Source organism: Cryptomeria japonica, chromosome 4, assembly GCF_030272615.1.
Source record: "Cryptomeria japonica chromosome 4, Sugi_1.0, whole genome shotgun sequence".
NCBI lineage: Eukaryota > Viridiplantae > Streptophyta > Pinopsida > Cupressales > Cupressaceae > Cryptomeria > Cryptomeria japonica.
This window is the reverse complement of record NC_081408.1, coordinates 600,771,658-600,796,574: the sequence shown is the minus strand read 5'-3', so window position 1 is coordinate 600,796,574 and position 24,917 is coordinate 600,771,658. Positions and strand designations below refer to the sequence as shown.

At 37.3% G+C, this 24,917-nt stretch overlaps 1 protein-coding gene and 1 long non-coding RNA gene across 2 annotated transcripts; both read right to left on the bottom strand.

Annotated features, from left to right (window-relative positions):
- Nucleotides 1-5,910: 5,910 nt before the first annotated feature.
- LOC131855811 (uncharacterized) lies at nt 5,911-6,910 on the bottom strand. The gene is made up of 3 exons (XR_009372150.1): nt 6,670-6,910; nt 6,390-6,546; nt 5,911-6,300 (listed from the first exon to the last, which is right to left on the bottom strand). It is a non-coding gene; the product is annotated as an uncharacterized LOC131855811 (long non-coding RNA).
- A 52-nt stretch (nt 6,911-6,962) lies between these two features.
- LOC131855814 (G-type lectin S-receptor-like serine/threonine-protein kinase At1g61500) lies at nt 6,963-7,794 on the bottom strand. Its single transcript, XM_059219305.1, has 3 exons — nt 7,513-7,794; nt 7,304-7,422; nt 6,963-7,211 (listed from the first exon to the last, which is right to left on the bottom strand). Exons 1-3 carry the CDS (start codon nt 7,574-7,576, stop codon nt 6,963-6,965), a joined length of 432 nt encoding a protein of 143 aa, XP_059075288.1. The 5' UTR covers nt 7,577-7,794.
- Between the last annotated feature and the right edge of the window lie 17,123 nt (nt 7,795-24,917).

The window sequence follows — 24,917 nt, the reverse complement described above, 5'->3', positions numbered from 1 at the left end:
TTTTCTTGTCTCTCAAATGATGTTCTTCTACACTTCATAGAGTTGAATCTCTTGTAATTTTGAAGGGGGGTTTGTTCCCGCTGGGTTTTCCCTCTTTCCTTTTATTAGGTTTATCTCTCCTTAGTTTGACTTAAGGGGGGGTGTTAGCGTTAGTTTTCTGCACCACCATCTCCTTGATTTACGAGAAACCATTGAAGTTGCATGGTAGTAGTGCAGTGCTATGTTTAAGCTAACTAATCCAATTAATTTTCCCCATGAAAAATGGACATGCAACAACCCGTTCCACCTCTTTCACCGCAAGTTTTGTTCTATGTGGTTGTTTTGCCTTTATTACCTCCGCAATTCCTTTGTTTTGCAGTGTTGGTACTTTGTATATAAATCATGCAATCTTTGCACAATTTGATATGATAAATTAATATAATTTCATTCTTGTAGCTTTATTTTTCTTCTTTGTTTTTTCTACAAATTTTGTTTTTGCTTCCTATCTAGATCTGTTTTCTTCTATGTAGAAAATTTAGCACAGTATCAGAGCTTTATAACTAGGAGGAAGGACAAATTATTTGCAAGCATATTTTTGAAGAATAGAAGCACTAGAGCATGCTCCTTGCTTCCTTTATTCATGCTCTTTTTGCATGGGCCTTGCCTTCATCTTCTCCTTTGTAACATATCATTTCATTGGACCTATCATGCCTCTCCTTTGTCATATTGTGAGGGAGTTTTTCTACTTTAGTGCTAATGCTTCTTTGATTTTGTTTAAAGTTTGATCAGTTCGTTATTGGCACCTGTATTTTCGACAAGCGGCTTCTTCTTGAATGGTTGAGTAGTGTCGTTGGGGTCACTCGTGCAGATTCATGTGCCACTTGTATCTTCGAATGTCAGATGTTTTACCTCTGTTTGACATCTAATTATTTTTGTAGTGTTATTGGGGACACTCATGCAGATTCTTGATCTTGATCATCATCTTGTCTTTTGAGGAGGTTCTTCATTCAACACTATGACAATTATTATTTAACAGTTGTCCACACTTTTCTTGTCTCTCAAAGGATGTTCTTCTACATTTCATATAGTTTCATCTCTTTTAATTTTGAGAGGGGGTTTTGTTCCCACTAGGTTTTCCCTCTTTCCTTTTATTAGGTTTATCTCTGCTTAGTTTGACTTAAGGGGGGGTGTTAGCATTAGTTTTCTGTACTGCCATCTCCGTGATTTATGGGAAACCATTGAAGTTGCATGGTAGTAGTGCATTTGCTAAGTTTAAGCTAACTAATCCGATTAATTTTCCCCATGAAAAATGGACATGCAACAACCTATTCCACCTCTTTCACTGCAAATTTTGTTCTATGTGGTTGTTTTGCCTTTATTACCTTCCTTTGTTTTGCGGTGATGGTACTTTGTATATAAATCATGCAATCTTTAAACAATTTGATATAATGAATTAATATAATTTTATTCTTGCAGCTTTCTTTTTCTTATTTGTTTTTTCTACAAGTTTTGTTTTTGCTTCCTATCTAGATCTGTATTCTTCTATGCAGAAAATTTAGCAGGGTATCAGAGCTTGATAACTAGGAGGAAGGACAAATTATTTGCAAGCATATTTTTGAAGAATAGAAGCACTAGAGCATGCTCCTTTCTTCCTTTGTCCATGCTTTTTTTGCATGGGCCTTGCCTTCATATTCTCCTTTGTAACACATCATTTCATTGGACCTATCATGCCTCTCCTTTGTCATATTGTGAGGGAGTTTTTCTACTGTTAGTGTTAATGCTTCTTTGATTTTGTTTGAAGTTTGATCAGTTCATTATTGGCACCTGTATTTTCGACTAGTAGTTTCTTCTTGAATGGTTGAGTAGTGTCATTGGGGTCACTCGTGTAGATTCATGTGCCACCTGCATCTTTGAATGTCAGATGTTTTACCTTTGTTTGATATCTGATTGTTCGAGTAGTGTTATTGGGGACACTCATGCAGATTCTTGATCTTGATCACCATCTTGGCTTTTGAGGAGGTTCTTCATTCAACACTATGACAGTTATTGTTCAACAGTTGTCCACACTTTTCTTGTCTCTCAAAGGATGTTCTTCTACACTTCATATAGTTTCATCTCTTTTAATTTTGAGAGGGGGTTTTGTTCCCACTAGGTTTTCCCTCTTTCCTTTTATTAGGTTTATCTCTCCTTAGTTTGACTTAAGGGGGGGTGTTAGCATTAGTTTTCTGCACTGCTATCTTTGTGATTTACGGGAAACCATTGAAGTTGCATGGTAGTAGTGCATTTGCTAAGTTGAAGATAACTAATCTGATTTATTTTCCTCATGAAAAATGGACATGCAACAACCTGTTCCACCTCTTTCACCGCAAGTTTTGTTCTATGTGGTTGTTTTGCCTTTATTACCTCCGCAATTCCTTTGTTTTGTGGTGATGGTACTTTGTATATAAATCATGCAATCTTTAAACAATTTGATATAATGAATTAATATAATTTCATTCTTGCAGCTTTCTTTTTCTTCTTTGTTTTTTCTACAAGTTTTGTTTTTGCTTCCTATCTAGATCTATATTCTTCTATGTAGAAAATTTAGCATGGTATCAGAGCTTGATAACTAGGAGGAAGGACAAATTATTTGCAAGCATATTTTTGAAGAATAGAAGCACTAGAGCATGCTCCTTGCTTCTTTTGTTCATGCTCTTTTTGCATGGGCCTTGCCTTCATATTCTCCTTTGTAACACATCATTTCATTGGACCTATCATGCCTCTCCTTTGTCATATTGTGAGGGAGTTTTTCTACTGTTAGTGCTAATGCTTCTTTAATTTTGTTTGAAGTTTGATCAGTTCATTATTGGAACCTGTATTTTCGACTAGCAGCTTCTTCTTGAATGGTTGAGTAGTGTCGTTGGGGTCGCTCGTGCAGATTCATGTGCTACCTGCATCTTCGAATGTCAGATATTTTACCTCTATTTGGCATCTAATTATTGTTTGAGTAGTGTTATTGGGGACACTCATGCAATTCTTGATCTTGATCATCATCTTGGCTTTTGAGGAGGTTCTTCATTCAACACTATGGCAGTTATTATTCAACAGTTTTCCACACTTTTCTTGTCTCTCAAAGGATGTTCATCTGCACTTCATATAGTTTCATCTCTTGTAATTTTGAGGGGGGGTTTTGTTCCCACTAGGTTTTCCCTCTTTCCTTTTATTAGATTTATCTCTCCTTAGTTAGACTTAAGGGGGGGTGTTAGCATTAGTTTTCTGCACCACCATCTCCTTGATTTACGGGAAACCATCAGTTGGATGGTAGTAGTGCAGTTGCTATGCTTATGCTAACTAATGAGATTAATTTTCCCCATGAATAACAGACATGCACCAACCTGTTCCACCTCTTTCACTGCAATTTTTTTTCTATGCGGTTGTTTCACCTTTGTTACCTCTGCAATTCCTTTATTTTGCGGATGGTACTTTGTATACAAATTATGCAATCTTTGCATAATTTGATATAATGAATTAATATAATTTCATTCTTGCAGCTTTGTTTTTCTTCTTCTTTTTTTTTGCAAGTTTTGTTTTTGCTTCTTATCTAGATTTGTATTTTGCTATGCTAAAAAATTAACAAAAAGTGTTAAATACTCAGAGTTGACTATTATTTTTTAGGCTTAATGTGTTGCTTAATGTATGTTTTCACACCAAGAATACACTTCTAGGCTTAAAAGTGTAAACACTCAGAGACTAATATCATTTAGACTTAATATGTTGCTTAATGTATGTTATTTGAGGTTGTCTGTAAAACATGCAGAGATAAAAATATGTTATGAGAATACTATGGCTAGCGATCAAATGGGCACATAAGACTTATCAAATAATATTTGTTTGTTTAAAAAATTGTTTGGAAGTTTATCAAGTTTTGACTACAAATTTTATCTAATTTTAGTAATATTTCAAAGTGCTATACATACATAAATGTGTAATTGTACCTCAAGTAACAATTTAAAAAGGAATGGGTTCCCATGTTGTCTGAGCCCAATTTTTAATATTTACTTGATGCTCAGCTTTCATTATAAAAACATTATCTTTCTAAATCAGCTGATATGAAAAAGATCTGGATCACCCATACCCATTTTTTTGAGTTCATGTATTGGGCTTTAATCATTTGCCAAGTTTAGAGATTATATTTAATCCCTAGTCATCAACCATATCTTCCTCCTGTTGCTAGTGCATAACACCTAATTGATAATTTCTCTACAAAAAAAGTCTGGGTTAGCATTTGAGCTGTCATTTTTACTAGTTCAAAATAATTAACTTTATATTACAGGACTGTAGAATCCTGAAGATACACAAAAATAAAACTATTAGGTATTTTTCATTGGTAGGGCTACGCTGCTTTCTCCCTGCATCTAATATTTATACAAATTAAACAACTAATAAATATCACTCATAATAATTAGTTAATATTTTTTTCCTACTACCAAAAACTAGAAACTATTGATGGATGAGATTATTATTTTATTTTGTTTTATACCAGCGTTGAATTGAAATGAGGGTAATGAGTCTTTCTCATAAGAAATTCTTGTAATCAGAATCTAGGTTTTAATTCACTTATTGAGATTTAATTCACAGAAGAAGTTATAGGGATGAAACTAATACTGGGGCTCTGACTGGTCATTCTTACAAACACAAGTCTTGTTGGATATCATTGTACAAACACTAGATATCATTGGACAACTCTCGTGACTAGCCTGTGTACACAGAAGTCCAATGTGAATGCATCTTATCACTTGCTCTTCTGAACAATTTTTTACCAACATAATTGTTAGTTTTAAACCAAGCAGAAAAACATGACAATCAACAATAAAATAGAGAAAACAAAACAGAAACGAAAAACATAACAACGCATAACATGAAGTTTAACATGGTTCACCACTAAGTGGCTATGTCCACCAAAAAGAAGGGAAAATTCTTATTAACCAATATTGATTCTATAGTACATCATGTATGGGCTGCACACAACCATTTATATAAACATATCAGATATGAAATGAAGAGTGTGGGGAAGACAAACAATCATGTGACCATTGGGCTTCATATACCCAACAATCTCCCTTGTGAAGGCCAACTGACACAGCCATGCACTGGCATCCCTGCTTCCATTTTCGAAATTCACATTACAACCAGCCTGCTAGATTTTAGCTTCGCGATCTTCTGCTCGCATACACTTCGGATTAATCTTCTCCAAAACATGTCAGATTGAATAAAATCTAACCACTGAACCATGACATTACGATTAACTCCTATAGCTAATATATCCAAAACATTGAAAAAGTCATTAACTAGTTCTAAAATAAACCCTTCATGCTGAAATGAATCCTTAAGATCATCGATGCTCCCCCGTGATAGAACATCGTCGTTTGGAATTTCATCCACCTTTGCCAACTCCACACTATCCTTAGCACCTTCTTAAGCTTCAATTACAAGGTTCGAAGGTCTGGAAGAGAAGCATGCAATCAATGCAATCCATTCCGCCTCTACTTCTATAATCTTCATCAATAAGTCATCGCTTATGCAATCTGCCTCTTTTTCTTCAGGGTCATCCTCATTCTCTAGATTCGAGACTACATTCTCCTCACCCTGGGAGGCATCCTCCTCATCTTGGAAGGGAAACAAACCAGTCTCTTCTTCTTCAAACAACTAATACAACAAACCCTCTTCTTCTTCAGCTGAAGTCTCCTCCTCTTTCTAGCCATCCCACTAATGACATTTGGTTTCAACCTCCACTTGGACATCACTCTCTACCGAGTCTAGACTGCCAAGAAATTTTCCGATGACTGATTCGGCTTCATCATCTAATTTAGCCTCATCATGTGAAACTTCAACCTGTTTGTCAATAACATAAAAGCACCCAGCTTTGGGATCAAACACAAAGTAAGGGCACCCATATCCAAGATCAACTATCCAATCGGATTCCATCTCTGCTCAAGCCAATTGTGGCTCTGATACCAATTGTTAGTTTTAAACCGAGCAGAAAAACATGACAATCAACAATAAAATAGAGAAAACAAAACAGAAACGAAAACATAACAACGCATAACATGAAGTTTAACGTGGTTCACCACTAAGTGGCTAAAGCAGGGAGAATTCTTATTAACCATTATTGATTCTATAGTACATCATGTATGGGCTGCACACAGCAATTTATATAAACATATCAGATATGAAATGAAGAGTATGGGGAAGACAAACAGTCATGTGACCACTGAGCTTCATATACCCAGCAATAATATCCACAATTTTGAGAGTATGGCCTCCTTTGAATAATCTCCATGCCTGCATCACACGTCACCTTTCATAAAGATTGAGGAATTTATTTCCTTACCCATTCTAATGGTTGCTAATTGATAAATTCAATTTCTTACCCATTCTAATAGTCCCAGGCTCTGATTTTCTTTTGAAATATCTATCTCTGTATTTTTTCTTCCACTTACAATCTCTAGCAGTAAAACTCCAAAACTATAAACGTCGGCTTTTACAGACAGCTGCCCTCCCATTGCATATTCTGGAGCCATTTAGCCACTGCATGCATCAAAACAATTCTGTTTTAAATGTCTATATTCTAGTTAGTTAAAATGTAGCTCATGATGATATGTTTACAGTTTACTTGACTAACAAAAAGAAAGGGTAGAGAAAAGTTCTTACTAGGTTCCTGCAACTCTCGATTGGATTTCGGTTTCATTGTCGGAGAAAAGTCTGGCTAAGCCAAAGTCAGCTATCTTAGGATTGGGATTCTCATCAAGCAAAATGTTGCCTGCTTTGACTTCTCTGTGAATTATTCGAAGCTGCGAATCCTCATGAAGATAAAGAAGGCCGCGACAGATTCCAATAATGATATTGAACCGCTTTTGCCAATCGAGCGTTCTGCGCTTAAATGGGTCTGTTTTCGTTTCCATTTTAAAAGAAAAATGCTTTAGTCAGAGCAACTTTAAATAATTTTAGCACTTGTTATTTTGGTAACAAAGAAATGACTGACCGAAGAGGAAGGTGCAAAGGCTTTTGTTAGGCATATACTCATAGACAAGCATCCTTTCAGTTTCCTCGCTGCAACATCCAAGCAAATTCACAAGGTTTCTGTGCTGGATATTTGCCACCAGTTCCACTTCATTCATAAATTCTTTTCTTCCCTGTGGAGATCTTGCAGACAACTTTTTAACTGCTATCTCCTTGCCATCTCTGGTTGTTCCCTTAGAAATTAAACAAGCCCACATTGTTTAAGGAAAATCTTAAAGGAAATATGATTGGAATCGAAGAGGGTATAGTCTACATTAATTCATACCTTATAAACTGGGCCAAAGCCTCCCTCTCCAAGCTTGTTGCTATGACTAAAATGCTTTGTCGCTTCGATCAAAATTTCTAAGCTGAAGGCAATTTGCTTTTTCGTAAATAGCCTCCTCTCTGAACATTTTTATAAATTAGAGTTATGCTAAACTAGTTATTATATAGAGAAAATTACAGGAAAAATAATAAGAAAATGTAAAGTAGTACCTCCACTATGCTTCTCAACGGTTGCTATCTTCCTCGAAACTGTAGTCATAGCTTTTCTTAGCATTAGGAAACAACAGCCATCCAAGACTACTATCAAGCTTATAGTAATCCCTAATATCAGTGGTAACCTTCGTGATGACTTCTCTGCAAGGCATAAAAATTTAGAAAATTAATCTTGGAGTTGCATATCTGCAGATGCAGTTGTACATTGTAGGCCTACAAAAATACAAGGGCTCTAGTAGAAGATGCATATGAATTGTGAAACAACTAGAATATTTTTAATATGCTATAAAGAACTGAAAAGAAATGAACAAAGAAAATATGTCTTGGGCCCTTTTTTAATATACAATGCTTTAGATGTCAGCATTTTTCCAAGGCATATACAAAGTCAAATTAGTTTGATTAAAATATGAAAAGGTAATTTGTGAATATATTTGAGTTAAAGATATTATAATTCAATTGGATAGCAGCAAAGAAACCATTGTAGATCAATTAGGATATGAAAAGTTACTTAGATATTTTTGAATCAAATACAAACATTTAACTTAAATGAAGTTGGATTAGATCATTCTTATATCTTATAATATAGTAGACAAAAGTACAAAAAATTTGAAGAGAGCTTGTGTAGCAAAGATCAAAATTAGATAAGGAATCAACAAATTTTACAATCCTCAAGAAAGAAATGGGGAGACATTAAATATTTCAAATGAGAGAGGAAGAGTTGATATTGGTTGAGGTCATGGGCATTGTTTTAAATTAAAATAAGCGGGAAAGGGGCTCAACCCATTAGAAATAAAAAACATGAACCATAAAACCCCAATACTAGAACAAAACCAACACATAAAGAAAAAAATATGGTAACTAACAAAGTAACAACAGAGATGGAGCATATTAGGATACATTATACTTTGAACCAAAGCTTTGGGTCTACTTATCTAACATCTTAACTAGAGAAGGTGAAGACATGTTAGTAGGATATTTCTTTTTACCATGAATAAATGTCCAAGTCCATTATTGTAACAATTAGAATAGCATTGATCCATAAAAGAAAAAGGTGGGTCGATAGAAATACAATTAGAAAGAACAACATCATTAAGGTTGACAACTTTGCTAGAAGAAATAATAGAAGATTATTTAACACCACTGTGAACCCTGGAAACTTCATCTGAAGTAATATTAGTTTGACAAACTTAGTTGGAGAAACAACAAAAGAAACCAAAAACCAAATATCTATCATTTTATTATCAAAAGAAGATTGAGACTAGAAAACAATGGCAACAAGTAAATTTATAGTAGAATGAAGAAGACTAGAAATAATCAAAGCATGAGAGGGCCCCAAATCCTCATGCACAATAGCTGAACCAATAGGGAAAGAAACAAGAATGGGTGGTTTTGAGTCCTCTAAAATAGCATCATCCTCAAAAGCAACATCAGAAAAAATAGTAAGGTGGTCACACATAGCGTTCCTCTACTAGTTTGAGGAAGATTGCCTATGAGCACTATGGGAGAAATCAAAAGCCAAATGCCTAGTAGCAAAATAGTCTTTGCAACGAAAGTGGATCTCCTCATAGTGTACTAGTTGATACCATGATCTAACATTAACTTGTAGAATGACCTCACCAAACAAAGCTTTAGAAAAATCAACTTTCACTAAAATGTGAGCAAAGGAAGTATGACCAAATTCTTTGGTCACAAATTCCACCTGTAAGAATCTACCTTAAGTATTATGAATAGCCTCATAGGCTTCATCACACTAGAAATGAAGGAGAAGATAAGGTAATTTTACCCACGTAGGAAAAATATTATAAAAATATTTCAAAGGATTGAAAGAAGAAACATAGGGGAACATAGAGAGGGGATGTGAATCCTATTTCAAAATCCCACCATCAACTACAACCTATTGATCATCTCTAGAATTGAAGAAAACCACAAAAAAAACCTCTAGCTAAAGGGCAAAGCTTCATTTTACCCTCGACCAGAGGAAACAAAACTTCAAGAATCTAGTGGTGTAAATCAAGAAGAGGAGGCCAAAAACAAAACAAAAACTATAGATTAAGCCCTTCCTAGCAAAATAATCCTCACATTCAAGCACTTCTTTCCCCAAAGGAATCATAGGACTAGTAATAGCATAGGGAATTGTCATCTTGATAGAACCCTTCATTCTCACAGAAGCACTAGAAGCACCAAAAGCCTTGGCTACATTAGAATCTAGCAAGATTTTCCTTAACAAATCTACATAAGGTGTCCATTACATAGAGCCAGAGGAAACAAGGGGAGCAGTGACACCAATACCACCAAAAATATTCTAATGAGAATTGTTATACAAATAAGAGGTATATTTAATGACATATTTGTAAAAAAAAAAGGGATTTTATGAAAAGAAGGTAGGCACAAGCATAATCAAAAGTAAAAAAGTGAATTTCAATCATAATAAAGAAAAGAATGTAAATTTTGGTATTTTCTCTTTTAATATAAAAAGCATCTAAAGATAATATTTGGTTTAACAACTTTGTTTATTCAAATTAAATGATAGACAATGCCTATTTATATGTGAAATTTGATAAAGAAATAAAGAGTCAAATGAACCATGGAGATAGTAAAGTAGTGGAATTTTCTAAAAGAAGTGCACTAGATATTTGCATCAACCAAGTGACGTAAAAACTAGATATGACTCAAGAAAAAGAGAGATTGAAACAATAATTTGGACATCCTATATAAGTGAGAATTTCTTAAAATGCATTATAAACAATAGAATGCATGTGGAACTTAGAATAAAATATGCAAAAACTACAACACATTTAGATCAAATGAGACTAGAAGAATATCTACTTCTATTCATATATGAGATTATGGATAAATGCATCAATATATTCCTTATAAAGAATATTGAAGTTGATAAATATTATGTTAAAAAGGGGAGAAGATGTCTCTTTTTCTTTTCCTAATTACCGAGGAGGAGGAAATTAAATGTGTAGTAAACTAATGTGAGAAATTTGGGTTGGAGTGTATGGTTACCAAATCAAATACATTGAAGGCCCTACTATAATGGCTCATTGATGTATAAGGTCTATAATACCAATATTTATAATGACATCAACAACTAATAATTTAATATCAATGTTGAAACGTGTCATGTACATGTGGCTGTGTGGTATATATAGCTAGGATGTTGATGAGTATCAAACTCAGTTAGTGCAATATAAACATGGTGAGGAATATGTATGTTGTTAAAACTCAAACTCATATAAAGATAATTTTATGGCATGGGGTCTACTAGGTTTCATACATATTATAGAAACATAATGTGTGAATGTCAATGTGTTAACTGTTGTATGCATATGATGTAATGTAAAGTCAGAAAGAAGGAGAATGTACTTGGAACACACCAAAAATACACAAATCCCTATAAGAAAATATTTACTAAGCCCAATAATAAGGACATTGTTAATATCATTACCCAAAAGAAAACCACCTTCATATATATATTTCCAAGACCACAATTTATACTACTTAGGGGATTGTAGACTCTCTCTAGAAGACACTTTAAAAGTTTACTAATGTTTTTCTCTTGTTCTAATTTGTATTTCTTGTACTTCTCAATTATTGTTTTGAGTACTCTTAATAGTTCATGTATAAATTGTTATGGCTCACACTTCTTGACTTAGGATTATGTGGATTCCCTTATAGACTATATTAGTATAGGAAGATAAAATTAAGAGTCTCTAACTTGAAATCTAGACAAACACACATGTGATTGCTGACCTGTTGTGAATATATCATCTATTAGGGAATAAATGTGATTATATCCATATATATTTGTATGTATGTATAATTCATAATCTAGGAATTTAAGATTATTTTTCTATTTTTCATATTTCATCTCTATATTTCAATGAGTTGTTCTTAATTCAATCTATATATTATGTATTATATTAGTCAATATGTGCTATCATATAATATTACATTATTATTTTCTTAATAATTTATGATTATGCATGTCATAGTTTTAACCAGTTATATAATTCTAATTATATTAATTGTATTTCTCTTGTAGGGTATGTGCACCAAGCTGTGGTACCAAAAGGGGGTCTTAAGATGCCACTTTCTTTATGAAATCAGCAAAGTTTGAACTTCAACGACAAATTGAAGATAGTTACACTCCAAATTTGAAGATGCAACAAGAACAAGAGTCGGAGTGCTTCGAGTCTACTTTCTAAACAACTAAATTTTTTTTTAAATGGTGGAGATTAAGGGCTTCAAAAAGGGGGGCCACAAAAAGTGGTCCTATTTTTATGCAAAAAACATAGCATAGCATCTGTTGTGCCCCCCCTAAAATGTTAACTTTTTTTTTGAATTTTTAAAATCACTTCAGTGAGAAATTAGATAACACCTTGTAGTTTGTGCCAGATTTTTCAGCTAATTTTTGAATGAGTATATGATTTTTTACTAATTTTCAAAGTGGACACGTCCTGAAAAATAGAAATTTGAGCTTGCTCCCCGATAAAATCTTTGATAACTAATCAAAAATCAATTTTTTTTAAAAATTGTGTAGAATGGAGTCTAGTTTCTAAAAATATAAGTTTCTTCAAAATTCGATGAACATGTAAAAAACTATACCCAAAATAGTGCATGTTGGTTTTTGACAAAAATGGACACACTAACAAAAGAAATTATGGATGAAAGCCTTCATAAAATCAAAATGTAAAAAAAATTACATACTTGGATAGCTAAGAGAGAGATTGAGGTTGCTATGGTGTTTTTTTTTAGTTTCATTGAAACACGTGCAAACCTGATGGAGAGCACGACAAAAAATATGTGAAATTTTTAAATCTTGTGATAAAAACACGTCTCAGGCTTGAAATGGTCGTCCAACCCTTTGGGTTGGATGCCCAAGTACAATCCAACCCAAAGGGTTGGTGGAACTCCAATCCAAACCATATGGTGAGCGCCAAATATGGCACTTGCCAAATGCAAAATTTTGAATTTTCACATTTATTTGGCGCTCGCCAAATGCAAAATTTTGAGTTTTCACATTTGGCATGTGCCAAATTTGGTGCTCACCAAATGTGAAAAAGTCAATTTTTTGCATTTGGCGAGCGCCAAATTTGGCGCGCACCAAATGTTTTGCATTGTCTAAAGTGAATGTTTTGTGAGTGTGTAGATTTTCCAATGTAGGCACAATTTATATCCACCCTCAAAGGAGAATATATACATGAAATATAACATTTAAGTATAAGTCACATTTCAATATGTTTTTTTTTTCTTTTTTCTTTCTTATACTTTAAGTTATATTTCATGTATATATTGGCAGGATGTTTGGGAGTGGTTTCAGCTCTATAGGACTTATAATGTAGATTCTAGTTTTAAGAGGATCATATAAAATTTCAGAGTTAGTCAAATTTCAGTAATCAACATGTTCCTATTAGCATTGTTCAACTATGTATCTCACTCTCTTTATCGTCCCCAAACTCTAGACCTATCTCTATCCCTCTCTTGTCTCTCACTTCTCTCTCCCCTCTCTAGGTAGACCCAACTTCTCTACTTTTCATTCCTTCCTTAATCCCATATCTATCCTTGACTCCCTCCCTCTCTCTTCTCTCTCATTCTCTTATTATTTCACACCCATCCCTCTCCATTCTCTTGGTCACTAAATATCCCTTCTATCTTCTCTCTCACCATATCTAGGTCTCTTCCTCCCTCCCTATTCACCTCACTACCTCTCCCTCCCTATATTATTACCCACCTCTCTCCCCCCTCTAGGTATCTCACCTACTTAATTGTCCACCCTCTAGTTCTCTCCCCCCATCTCCATATTTCTATCCCTATCCCTTACCCCTATCCATTTATGAAATATCTCCCTCTATTCTCTCTCTCCAAACCTATCTATCTCCTCATTCCTTAAGTCTCTCAATCCCTCCATGTCTACCTCTCCATACATCCCCTCTTAGTCATCTCTTTTATATTCTATCTATTCCCTCTCTCCATTGTCTAGGTTGTCACCTCTCCCTCCTACTCTCTCTACCTCCCTCTCTCAAATTTCTAGGTTTCTCCCTCATTCCCTCTCCACCTCTATACTTATCCATTAATGTCTCATTAGGCACCTATCTTTAAGCCCCTCTATCTCTCCCATCTAGGTATTCAATCTCTCTCTCATGCTCTACATATCTTGTCTCTCTATTTATCCCCTCTCTAGTTCTCTCCATTCCTCTCCACCTCTCTCTCTCCATCACCCCTTACCCATCTCCCTTTATGAACTCTCTCCTTCTCTTATCTCTCTCATCACCTCTTTATCTACCAAAAAATCTAGATCTATTACTCCCCCTTTCTTATCTCTATTTTTTCTCTCTCCCCTCTTTAGGTCTCTCCTATACTCTCTCCCTCTCTCTCTCACCTTCCCTCCTTATCTCCATATCTATCCTTCCCTCCCTCCATCTCTCCTCTTCTTATTGTTTCTCTCCACTCTCTCTATGTTCTCTTAATGAATATCTCTCCCTCCTAACCTCTCTTTCCATACTGATTTTTCTCCTTCCCTCCATCTTTACATATCTACATCTCCCTCTTTGTCTCTTAATCCCCCTGTATCTCCTTCACCTTTATCTTTCCACCCTAGTTCTCTCACCTCTATATCTCTATCCACTAATTATTTCATTTCCACCTCCTTACCCCTCTTTCTCCCTTTGTGCACTTATCTCTCTTATTTTATTCTCTCTCCCCCTCAACTATCTACTCTTCCCTCTCTAGGTCTCTCAGCCACTCCCTACCCACCTCTCCCTTTCTTCGTAGATCTCTCTTTCTCTTTATTGTTCCCTCTCCCCTCTTTTTTCTCCCTCCCCTGTATAGGATTTAGATAATAGGTTGTAAGATATAAGGTTTATGGTATGGGGTAAAAGATTCATGGAACATTGTTTAGGGTAGATAGGGTTGAGGGTAGTGGTCGTATTGATACTCAAGACACCATATGACCCCTTAAGACACCATATGACCCCTTAAGACACCATATGACCCCTTACGATACCATATGACCCCTTAGGACACCATATGACCCCTAACAACACCATATCATGTCCTAAGAGGTCATATGGTATCGTCAAGGGTCATTTGATGTCCTAAGGGGTTATATGGTGTCGTTAGGGGTCATATGGTGTCATACGGTATTCTATGACTCCTTAGGACACCATATGACACCTAAGGACACCATGTGGTATCCTAAGGGGTCATATGGTGTCCTAATAGGAAATATGGTCTTTTATGACCCCTTAGGACACCACATGACCCCTAATGACACTATATGGTGTCCTAAAGGGTCATATGGTGTTTTATGACCCCTTAGAACACCATATGACCCCTAACAAAATCATATGGTGTCCAAAGGGGTCATATGGTTTCCTAAGGGGTCATATGATGTTCTAAGGGATCATATGGTATTCTGTGACCCCTTAGGACATCATATGACCCCTAATGACACCATATGGTATCCTAAGGGGTCATATGGTGTCGTTAGAGGTTATATGGTGTCCTATGGGGTCATATGGTATTCTATAACCCTTTAGAACACCATATGATCCCTAACAACACCAAATGGTGTACTACAGGGTCAGATGGTGTCCTATGATCCCTAACATCACCATATGGTGTCCTAAGGGGTCATATGATTTCCTAAGGGTTCATATGGTGTCCTAATGGGTTATATGGTGTTCTATGACCCCTTAGGACACCATATGACCCCATACAATGCCATATAATCCCTAATGACACCATATGGTGTCCTAAGGGGTCATATGGTGTTCTATGACCCCTTAGGACACCATATGACCCCTCAGGACACCATATGACCCCTAAAAACATCATATGGTGTCCTAAGGGATCATATGGTGTTCTATGTCCTCTTAGAACACCATATGACCCCTCGTGACACCATATGGTGTCCTAAGGGGTCATAGAACACTATATAACATCTTAGGATACCATATGACACCTAACAACATCAGATGACCCCTTTGGACATCATATGGTGTTGTTAGGGGTCGTATGGTGTCCTAAGGGGTCATAGAACACCATATGACCCCTAACGACACCATATGATCCCTTAGGATACCATATGACTCCTAAAGTCACCTTATGGTGTCGTTAGGTATCATATGGTGTCATATTATGTCTTAATAGGTCATAGAATACCATATGACCCCTTAAGACACCATATGATCTCTAACGACACCATATGACCCCTTAGGACACCATATGACCTCTAACAACACCATATTGTGCCTTGAGGGGTCATATAGTGTCACAAATGCTCATTTCATGTACTAGGATGTTAAAGGGGTCATATGGTGTCCTAAGGGCTCATAGAACACCATATGACCCCTCAGGACACCATATGACCCCTTAGGATACCATATGGTGTCGTTAGGGGTCATATGGTGTCCTAAGGGGTCGTATGGTGTCCTAAGGGGTCATATGGTATTCTATGACCCATTAGGATACCATATGACCCCTTAGGACACCATATGACCCCTAACGACACCATATAGTGTCGTTAGGGGTCATATGGTGTCCTAAGGGGTCATATGGTGTCATAAGGGGCCATATGGTGTTCTATAACCCCTTAGGATACCATATGACCCCTAAGACCACCATATAGTGTCCTAAGGGGTCATATGGTGTCATTAGGTGTCATATGGTGTTGTTAGCGGCCATATTGTGTCCTAAGGGGTCGTATGGTGTCCTTAGGGGTCATATGGTGTTCTATGACCACTTAAGACACCATATGACCCCTTAGGACATGTCATATGGTGTCCTAAGGGGTCATATGGTATTCTATGACTCATTAGGACACCATATGACCCCTAAGGCATCGTTAGGGGTTATATGGTGTCTTAAGGGATTATATGGTGTCCTAAGAGGTTATATGGTGTTCTATGACCCCTTACAACACCATTTGACCCGTTAGTACACCATATGACCCCTAAGGACACTATATGGTGTTCTATAACCCCTTAGGACACCATATGAACCCAAATAACACCATATGGTGTCCTAAGGGGTCATTTGATGTTGTTAGGGGTCATATAGTGTTCTAAAGAGTCATATGGTGGTCTATGACCCCTTAGGACACAAAATAACCCCTTAGGACACCTTATGGTGTCGTGAGGGGTCATATAGTGTCGTATGGGGTCATATGGTGTCCTAAAGGGACATAAAACACAATATGACCCCTTAAGACACCATATGGTGTCCCAAGGGGTTAGAGAATGCCATATGACCCCTTAGGACACCATATGTTGTCATTAGGGGTCATATGGTGTCCTAAGGGGTCATCAAATACCATATGACCCCTTAGGACACCAAATGACTCCTTAGGAAATCATATGACTCCTTAGGAAATCATATGACCCCTTACGACACCATATGGTGATGTTAGGGGTCATATGGTGTCGTAAGGGGTCTTAGAATACCATATGACCCCTTAGGACACCATATGGAATGTCCTAAGGGGTCATATGGTGTCTCAAGGGGTCATAGAACACCATATGAACCCTAAGGGAACCATATGACCCCTTAGGACACCATATGGTGTTGTTAGGGGTCATATGGTGTCCTAAGGGGTCATAGAACACCATATGACCCCTTAGGACACAATATGACCCCTAACGACACCATATGACCCCTCAAGACACCATATGGTGGTCTTAGGGGTCATATGGTGTCCTAAGGGGTCATAGAACACCTTATGACCCCTTAGGACACCATATGACCCCTTAGGAAATCATATGATCCCTTAGGACACCATATGGTGATGTTAGGGGTTATATGGTGTCCTAAGGGGTCATAGAATACCAAATGACCCCTTAGGACACCATATGAACCCTTAGGATACCATATGACATGTCCTAAGGAGTCATATGGTGTCTCAAGGGGTCATAGAACACCATATGACCCCTACCATATGGTGGTCTTAGGGGTCATATGGTATCCCAAGGGGTCGCAGAACACCATACGACCCCTTATGACACCATATGACACCTAACGACACCATATGATGTCGTTAGGGGTCATATGGTGTCCTAAGGGGTCATATGGCATCCTAATGAGTCATAGAATACCATATGACCCCTTAGGACACCATATGACCCCTAAGACCACCATATGGTGTCTTGAGGGCTCATATGGTGTCATTGGGGGTCATATAGTGTTGCTAGGGGTCATATTGTGTCATAAGGGGTCATATGGTGTTATATGACCCCTTTGGACACCATATGACCCCTAACGACACCATATGGTGTCCTAAGGGGTCATATGGTGTCCTAAGGGGTCATATGGTGTCCTTAGGGGTCATATGGTATTCTATGACCCCTTGAGACACCATATGACTCCTTAGGACATGTCATATGGTGTCCTAAGGGGTCATATGGTATCTTATGACCCCTTAGGACACCATATGGTGACGTTAGAGATTATATCATGTTCTAAGGGGTCATATGGTATCCTAAGGGGTCATATGGTATTCTATGACCCCTTAGGACACCATATAATACATCACCATATGGTGTCCTAAGGGGTCATATGATTTCCTAAGGGGTCATATGGTGTCCTAAGGGGCCATAAGGTGTTCTATAACCCATTAGGACACCATATGACCCCTAAGAACACCATATGGTGTCCTGAGGGGTCATATGGTGTCGTTAGGGGTCATATTGTGTTCTAAGGGGTCATATGGTGTTCTATGACCCCTTAGGACACCATATGACCCCTAATGACACCATATGGTGCCCTAAGGGTTCATATGGTGCCCTTAGGGTTCATATGGTGTTCTATGACCCCTTGAGACACCATATGACCCCTTAGGACATGTCATATGGTTTCCTAAGGGGTCATATGGTGTCCTAAGGGGTCATATGGTATTCTATGACCCCTTACAACACCATATGACCCTTAACATCATCATATGGTGTCCTAAGGGGTCATATGATTTCCTAAGGGTTCATTTTGTGTCCTAAGGGGTCATATAATACCATATGACCCCTTAGGACACCATACGACCCCTTAGGACACCATACGACCTCTTAGGGTTGTGTCCTAAGGGGACATAAAACACCATATGACCCCTTAGCACACCATATGGTGTTTTAGGGGTCATATGATGTCTTGAGGGCTCATATGGTGTCTCAAGGGGTTATAGAACATCATATGACCCCTTAGGACACCATATGTTGTCATTAGGGGTCATATGGTGTCCTAAGGGCTCATAGAACACCATATGACCCCTTAGGACACTATATGGTGTTTTTAGGGATTATATAGTGTTGTTGGGGTCATATCATATCCTAAGGGGTCATAGAACACCATATGACCCCTTAGGACACTATTTGACCCCTAACGACACCATATTGTATCATAAGGGGTCATATGGTGTCCTGAGGGGTCATATGGTGCTCTATAACCCCCTAGGACACCATATGACCCCTTTTAACAACCTAGTACATGACATGACTACTTGTGACACCATATGACCCATAAAGACACAATATGGTGTCGTTAGGGGTCATATGTTGTCTTAAGGGGTCATATGGTGTTGTTAGGGATCGTATGGTGTCCTAAGGGGTCATATGATATTCTATGACCCCTTAGGACACCATATGACCCCTAATGACACCATATGGTATCGTTCGGGGTCATATGGTGTCCTAAGGGTGCATTTATTGTTTATGACTCCTAAGGACATCATATGACCCCTTAGGACACCATATCACCCCTTAGGACACCATATGACCCCTAACGACACCATATGGTGTCCTAAGGGATCATATGGTGTTCTATGACCCCCTAGGAGACCATATGACTCCTTTTAACATCCTAGTACATGACATGACCACTTGTGAAACCATATGACCCCTCAAGACACAATATGGTGTTGTTAGGGTTCATATGGTGCCCTAAGGGGTCATATGGTGTCATTAGAGATCATATGGTGTTCTAAGGGGTCATATGGTATTCTATGACTCATTAGGGCATCATATGACCCCTTAGGGACAACATATGACCCCTAACGACACTATATGACCCCTTAGGACACCATATGACCCCTATTGACACCATATGGTGATATAAGGGGTCATAGAACACCATATGACCCCTTAGGACACTATATGGTGTTGTTATGGGTCATATGGTGTCATTAGGGGTCATATGGTGTCATTAGGGGTCATATGATGTCCTTAGGGGCCATAAAACACCAAATGACCCCTTAGGAAACCATATGACCCCTTAGGACACCATATGTTGTTGTTAGGGCTAATATGGTCTTCTAAGAGATCATATGGTATCCTAAGGGGTCATAGAACACCATATGACCCCTTAGGACATTATATGACCCGTAACGACACCGTATGATCCCTTAGCACACCATATGAGTTGTAACAACACCATATGTTGTCCTAAGAGGTCATATGGTGTCCTAAGATAGATAGTAATGGTTTCCTAAGGGGTCATATGGCCCACCATGCTCATGCACACACCTAGATGGGTTATATAGAGATATAAGATACTTAGAGAGGGAGAGAGGCGTGAGAGACCTAGATGGGGTGAGAGAGAGAGAGAGAGGGTTGAGATAGATTGAGGGGTTAAGAGAGAGGTTGGTAATGAGATATGGATGGAGATGTAGAGAGGTGGAGAGGGAATGAGGGAGAAACCTAGAGAGGGGTAGAGAGGGTGTGATGGAAAGCTAATGATGTAGATGGTAAAGAGAGAATAAGAATTAGTAGGGAAGGGATAGAGATGGGGATAAGGAGGGAGAGAGAGATAGAGAGGGAGAGGGGAAGAAAAGAATGAAGATGCTTATAAATGGGAAGGAGGGATAAGAGGAGAGATGAAAGAATAAAGAGAGAGAAGAGTATGAGGGGATTGATGGAGAGGTAGACATGGAGGGACTACAAGACCTGGGGAAGGAGAAGATAGAGAGGTGGGGGGAAAGAGAGAAGAGGAGGAGAGAGTTAAAAAATAAATAGGGGTAAAGGGGGAGGGAGATAGAGGGGAAGAGAGAGGGAGAGAACTAGAGAGGGAACAAATAGATAGGTGAGAGAACTATATCGGGAAAGAGAGATGACAGACCTAGATGACAAGATAGAGGGAGAGAGAGAGAGGTGAGTAATGAGACATGATGCAGAGGTAGATAGGTGGAGAAGAAGGAAGTGATAAACCTAGAGAGGTGAGAGAGAGTTGATGACCCAGAATGTAGAGAGAGAGAATAAAAGAGGAAGAGAGAATAAAAAAGTGGGGGAGTGAGATATATATAGGGGTATGTATGGATGGGGAGGTAGAGAGGGAGAGGGTAAGAAATGAATGGAGAGACCTAGAAAAGGGAGGGAGGGAGAAGAGAAGAGATAGAAGAACAAAGAGAGGAGTAAGAGGGGATGGATGGAGAGGTAGACATGGAGGGAGGGAGAGACCTATAAAAGGAGGAGATAAAGAGGTTAGGGGAGGAAGAGAAAAGGAGGGAGTTAATAAAGGGATAAGGTTAAGGAGGAGGGATAGAGAGGTAGAGAGGGACAAAGAGAACTATAGAGGGGGCATATAGATAGGTGAGAGACCTAGATGGCCAGAGAGGAGTGAAATAGATAGAGGGGGATAAAGAGAGGTGGCTAACAAGACCTATATGCAGAGGTAGATAGGTGGAGAGGAAGGGAGGGAGAAACCTAGAGAGGGGAGAGAGGGTGGGATGGAGAGGTAATGACCTAGACAATGAAGATTGAGAATAAGAGAGGAAGAGAGAAGAAGAGAGAGTGGGAGAGGGAGACAGAGAGGGAGAAAGGAAGAAAGGAAGGTAGAGACCTGGAGAGAGGAGGCAGAGAGAATAGAAGAGATAGAAGAACAAAGAGATGAGTAAGAGGAGATGGATGGAGAGGTAGACATGGAGGAAGTGAGAGACCTAGAGAATGAGGAGATAGATAAGTTTGGAGAGAGAGAGAAGAGAGGGAGAGAGTGCATAAATAGATAGAGGTAAGGAGAAGGGAGAGAAAGGTAGAGAAGGAGGGAGAGAACTAGAGGGTGGACAATTAGATAAGTGAGAAACCTAGAGGGGGAAAGAAAGGTGGGTAATAATATAGGGAGGGAGAGGTAGTGAGGTGAATAGGGAGGGAAGGACAACCCTAGATATGGGGAGAGAGAGGATAAAAGGGATAGGTAGTGACCAAGAGAAAGGAGTGGGAGGGGAGACAAACAATAAGAGAGTGAGAGAGAAGAGAGGGAGAGAGTCAAGGCTAGAGAAGTGAGAGAGACAAGAGAGGGAAAGAGATAGGTCTAGAGTTTGGGGAAGATAAAGAGAGTGAGATACATAGCTAAAGAATGCTACTAGGAACATGCTGATTACTAAAATTTGACTGTCTGAAATTTTATATGATCCTCTAAAAATTAGAATCTACATTATAAGTCCTATAGAGATATACTTAAATGTTATAATTTATGTATATATTCTTCTTCGGGGGTGGATATAACTTGTGCCCAGATTGGAAAATCTATAGACTTACAAAACCTTCACATTAGACAATGTACAAAATTTGGCGCTCGCCAAATGCAAAAAATTGACTTTTCACATTTGGTGAGCGCCAAATGTGTAAATTCAAATTTTTGCATTTAGCGAGTGCCAAATGTGAAAATTCAAAATTTTGTATTTGGTGAGCGCCATAATTAGCACTCGCCAAATGGTTTGCTTGGGAGAATACCAACCCTTTGGGTTGGATTTGCCTTGGGCATCCAACCCGTAGGTTTGGACGACCTTTTCATGCCAATGATGCATTTTAATGAAAAGATAAAAAGTGGCACCTTTTTGGTACCACAACTTGGTGCACTTACCCTATATAAATGCATTTTAAGTTCATCAAATAAAATATATAGCATCCATATCTAGAAAATAATTTCCAATCTATATAATTTAAACCCCTAAAACAAAATGGAGACCATAGCTCTCACACCCCTTTTATGGGAGTTAAACCCCTAAAAAAAAATGGAGACCATAACTCTCACACCCCTTTTATGGGAGGTAAACCCCTAAAACTAAATAGAGGCCAAGTTCTAATACAAATTTGATGGGATAAACTCCCATTGAAACACCCAAACAACAAGATGCAAAGTTGTTACTCCATTTTCTAGTTAATTGGCAATACAAATAGAAATAAAACCCAAGCAATAAGATAGTTGGAGACAAGATTTTTTTTCTTCTATTAAACAATAAAACAAACATTTATAAAATGATTTTTAACTTGTATAACAATATAATTTAATACAAACAATTTATCAATAGTACCCAATCAGACCCAACCTAGAGCTACTCAAAACTGCCTATTCCTCTACTCATCTAGAGCTTACATGTTGACTTCTACATCTATTTGGTGTTACCTATTACTGCACTACTCACTCTTCATGAACACAATTTCTGCAACAACATTCCTCGGCTCTATTCAAAACTTCTAATCACAAAAAAAAATCCCAATTTTCTATTGCAAACAACAATTTTTCTATTTGTCTTTTCTTGAACTTCACAAAATTTGCCACTCAAATTTTAAATTTCAAACTTATATACCTCCATTTAATTAACTTCCAAAGTATTAAACAATTGTTTTTGTGCATCAAGGACAAGAGGTATCAAGACCCAAAATAAATCTACAATATGCAACTCCTAATATATAGATGGTTGATAGGAAGCTTAGGGATCCAATTAATTTTCCCAACATAATATAATCCTTTCTAGTGCTTTCACTATTTTTAATGCACATCTATTGATGTGAGCATTTGTAGGAACTACCTAAGAGATTCAATAAAAGGATAATAATTTATCCATCTTCCCTTTGCCTTGAAACCCTATGGAAACCCTTTGTCAAATATTCTCATGTAAAAGAAATTATTTTTTTAAGTTGAATGAAATTAGTAACTTACATAAGTTCTATTGTGGTCTTTTAGTAGTCTTCTAATATAATATTTGTTGTTGTTCAATGTAACAAAATATTTAGGTCAGAAAATATTTTCATAGAGGCGCCCTTTGTAATGGAAAGTAAAAATGGAGAGGGATAGTGTTTGGCATGGATAGAACCCCCACTCTTCCAATCATCACATTTTATAAACTCAACTGTATCACACTATTTTTGTAGATGATTATTCAACTATTAAGTTTGGAAGAAGTTTATCCATTGATATCCTTTGAAAAATACAAGATTGGAGTGCAACACATTTTCAACTGCTTCAAATTTAATATTTGGTAGCTTCAAAATCTATAATAGTAAATAGTGGAAAAAGGGGTAGGTACTATTTTTTATATAGTCTTCAATAATTAAATAATATTGACATCAATAATTATTATTTTTGGCATTTTAAAATGAAAAAGATATATTACTTGTATTCTTGTCATCCATACTACATCTAGTGAGCCCTCCAAAAAGTCACATGCAATATTAAATATAGATAAAATGTAATATAATTATATTGGATTTTAGTAGAATTTGAGGCTAGAGGATATTCTTCATCTCAAATAATCTTATCATTTAGAGTCTAGAGATGATGTTTTGCATGAAAAACATTTTTTCCTTTCTTTTTCTGATGCTAATAGAATTGTTGAAAAATGTATATAGTGTGAAGATAGGTAAGGGATTTTATTACCTCAATATGGATTTTTTCTCAGATAGTTTATGAGTTGTGATATGAGGAATTATACCCTTCTAAGGGTCATGAGACAACATGATGGAGTAATGGATTATTTTCCAATACATTTGGGTGACCTATGACTCAAGATTTTAAGGATGTGTGATGCAAAGAAAGGGTAGGAATTATTTTAAGCTCACAACAAACAAATTATAAGGGCATATGAGGCATCACACCACACACTTTCTTTATAAACCATCACTATTCCTTGTAGCCCTCCTAATAGGTTTGTTTGTCCATAATTTTTTAATAAGGAATGTTCATGAGAATAAAAAAATATATTTGGATACCCATTTGGCCCTTATAAAACATATCTCAAAATTAGATAGTGCTCCTTTGTATGGATAGGGTCAAAAAAACTGATTTTCCTTGTTCTAATTAGGCCTAATTTGGCTTGTAGGCTTGCATACAACTTAGGACTTGATCTCCAAAGGTTGTCAAAGGTGTTTAAGAAATTTTTTAGTCTTAGGAAGGTTCCATAAACTCCACACATCATCCCACTTCATTCCAATTAACACTTGATGAGACACAATGCAAATTTGGTCTTTCCACTAAGAGTTTTAGCTTGATACATAGAGATATCAAACCTAGGGCATCATTTTTACATAGGAAAACATCCTCCCATATTCATGAAAGTTTTACATATTAAAGAGAACATATTTACACACAATTCCACCTATTTATAGGATTTTTCACCCAGGGAATGGAGAGTTATGCAT

What these genes read in the sequence shown, in the direction of transcription:
- LOC131855814 (XM_059219305.1), bottom strand. Translation starts at nt 7,576, where the DNA reads ATGCTAAGAAAAGCTATGACTACAGTTTCGAGGAAGATAGCAACCGTT. An exon ending in CGTTGAGAAGCATAGTGGAG is followed by an intron (nt 7,423 to 7,512) that starts GTACTACTTTAC and finishes AAAAATGTTCAG; the next exon opens with AGAGGAGGCTATTTACGAAA. An exon ending in GCTTTGGCCCAGTTTATAAG is followed by an intron (nt 7,212 to 7,303) that starts GTATGAATTAAT and finishes TTAATTTCTAAG; the next exon opens with GGAACAACCAGAGATGGCAA.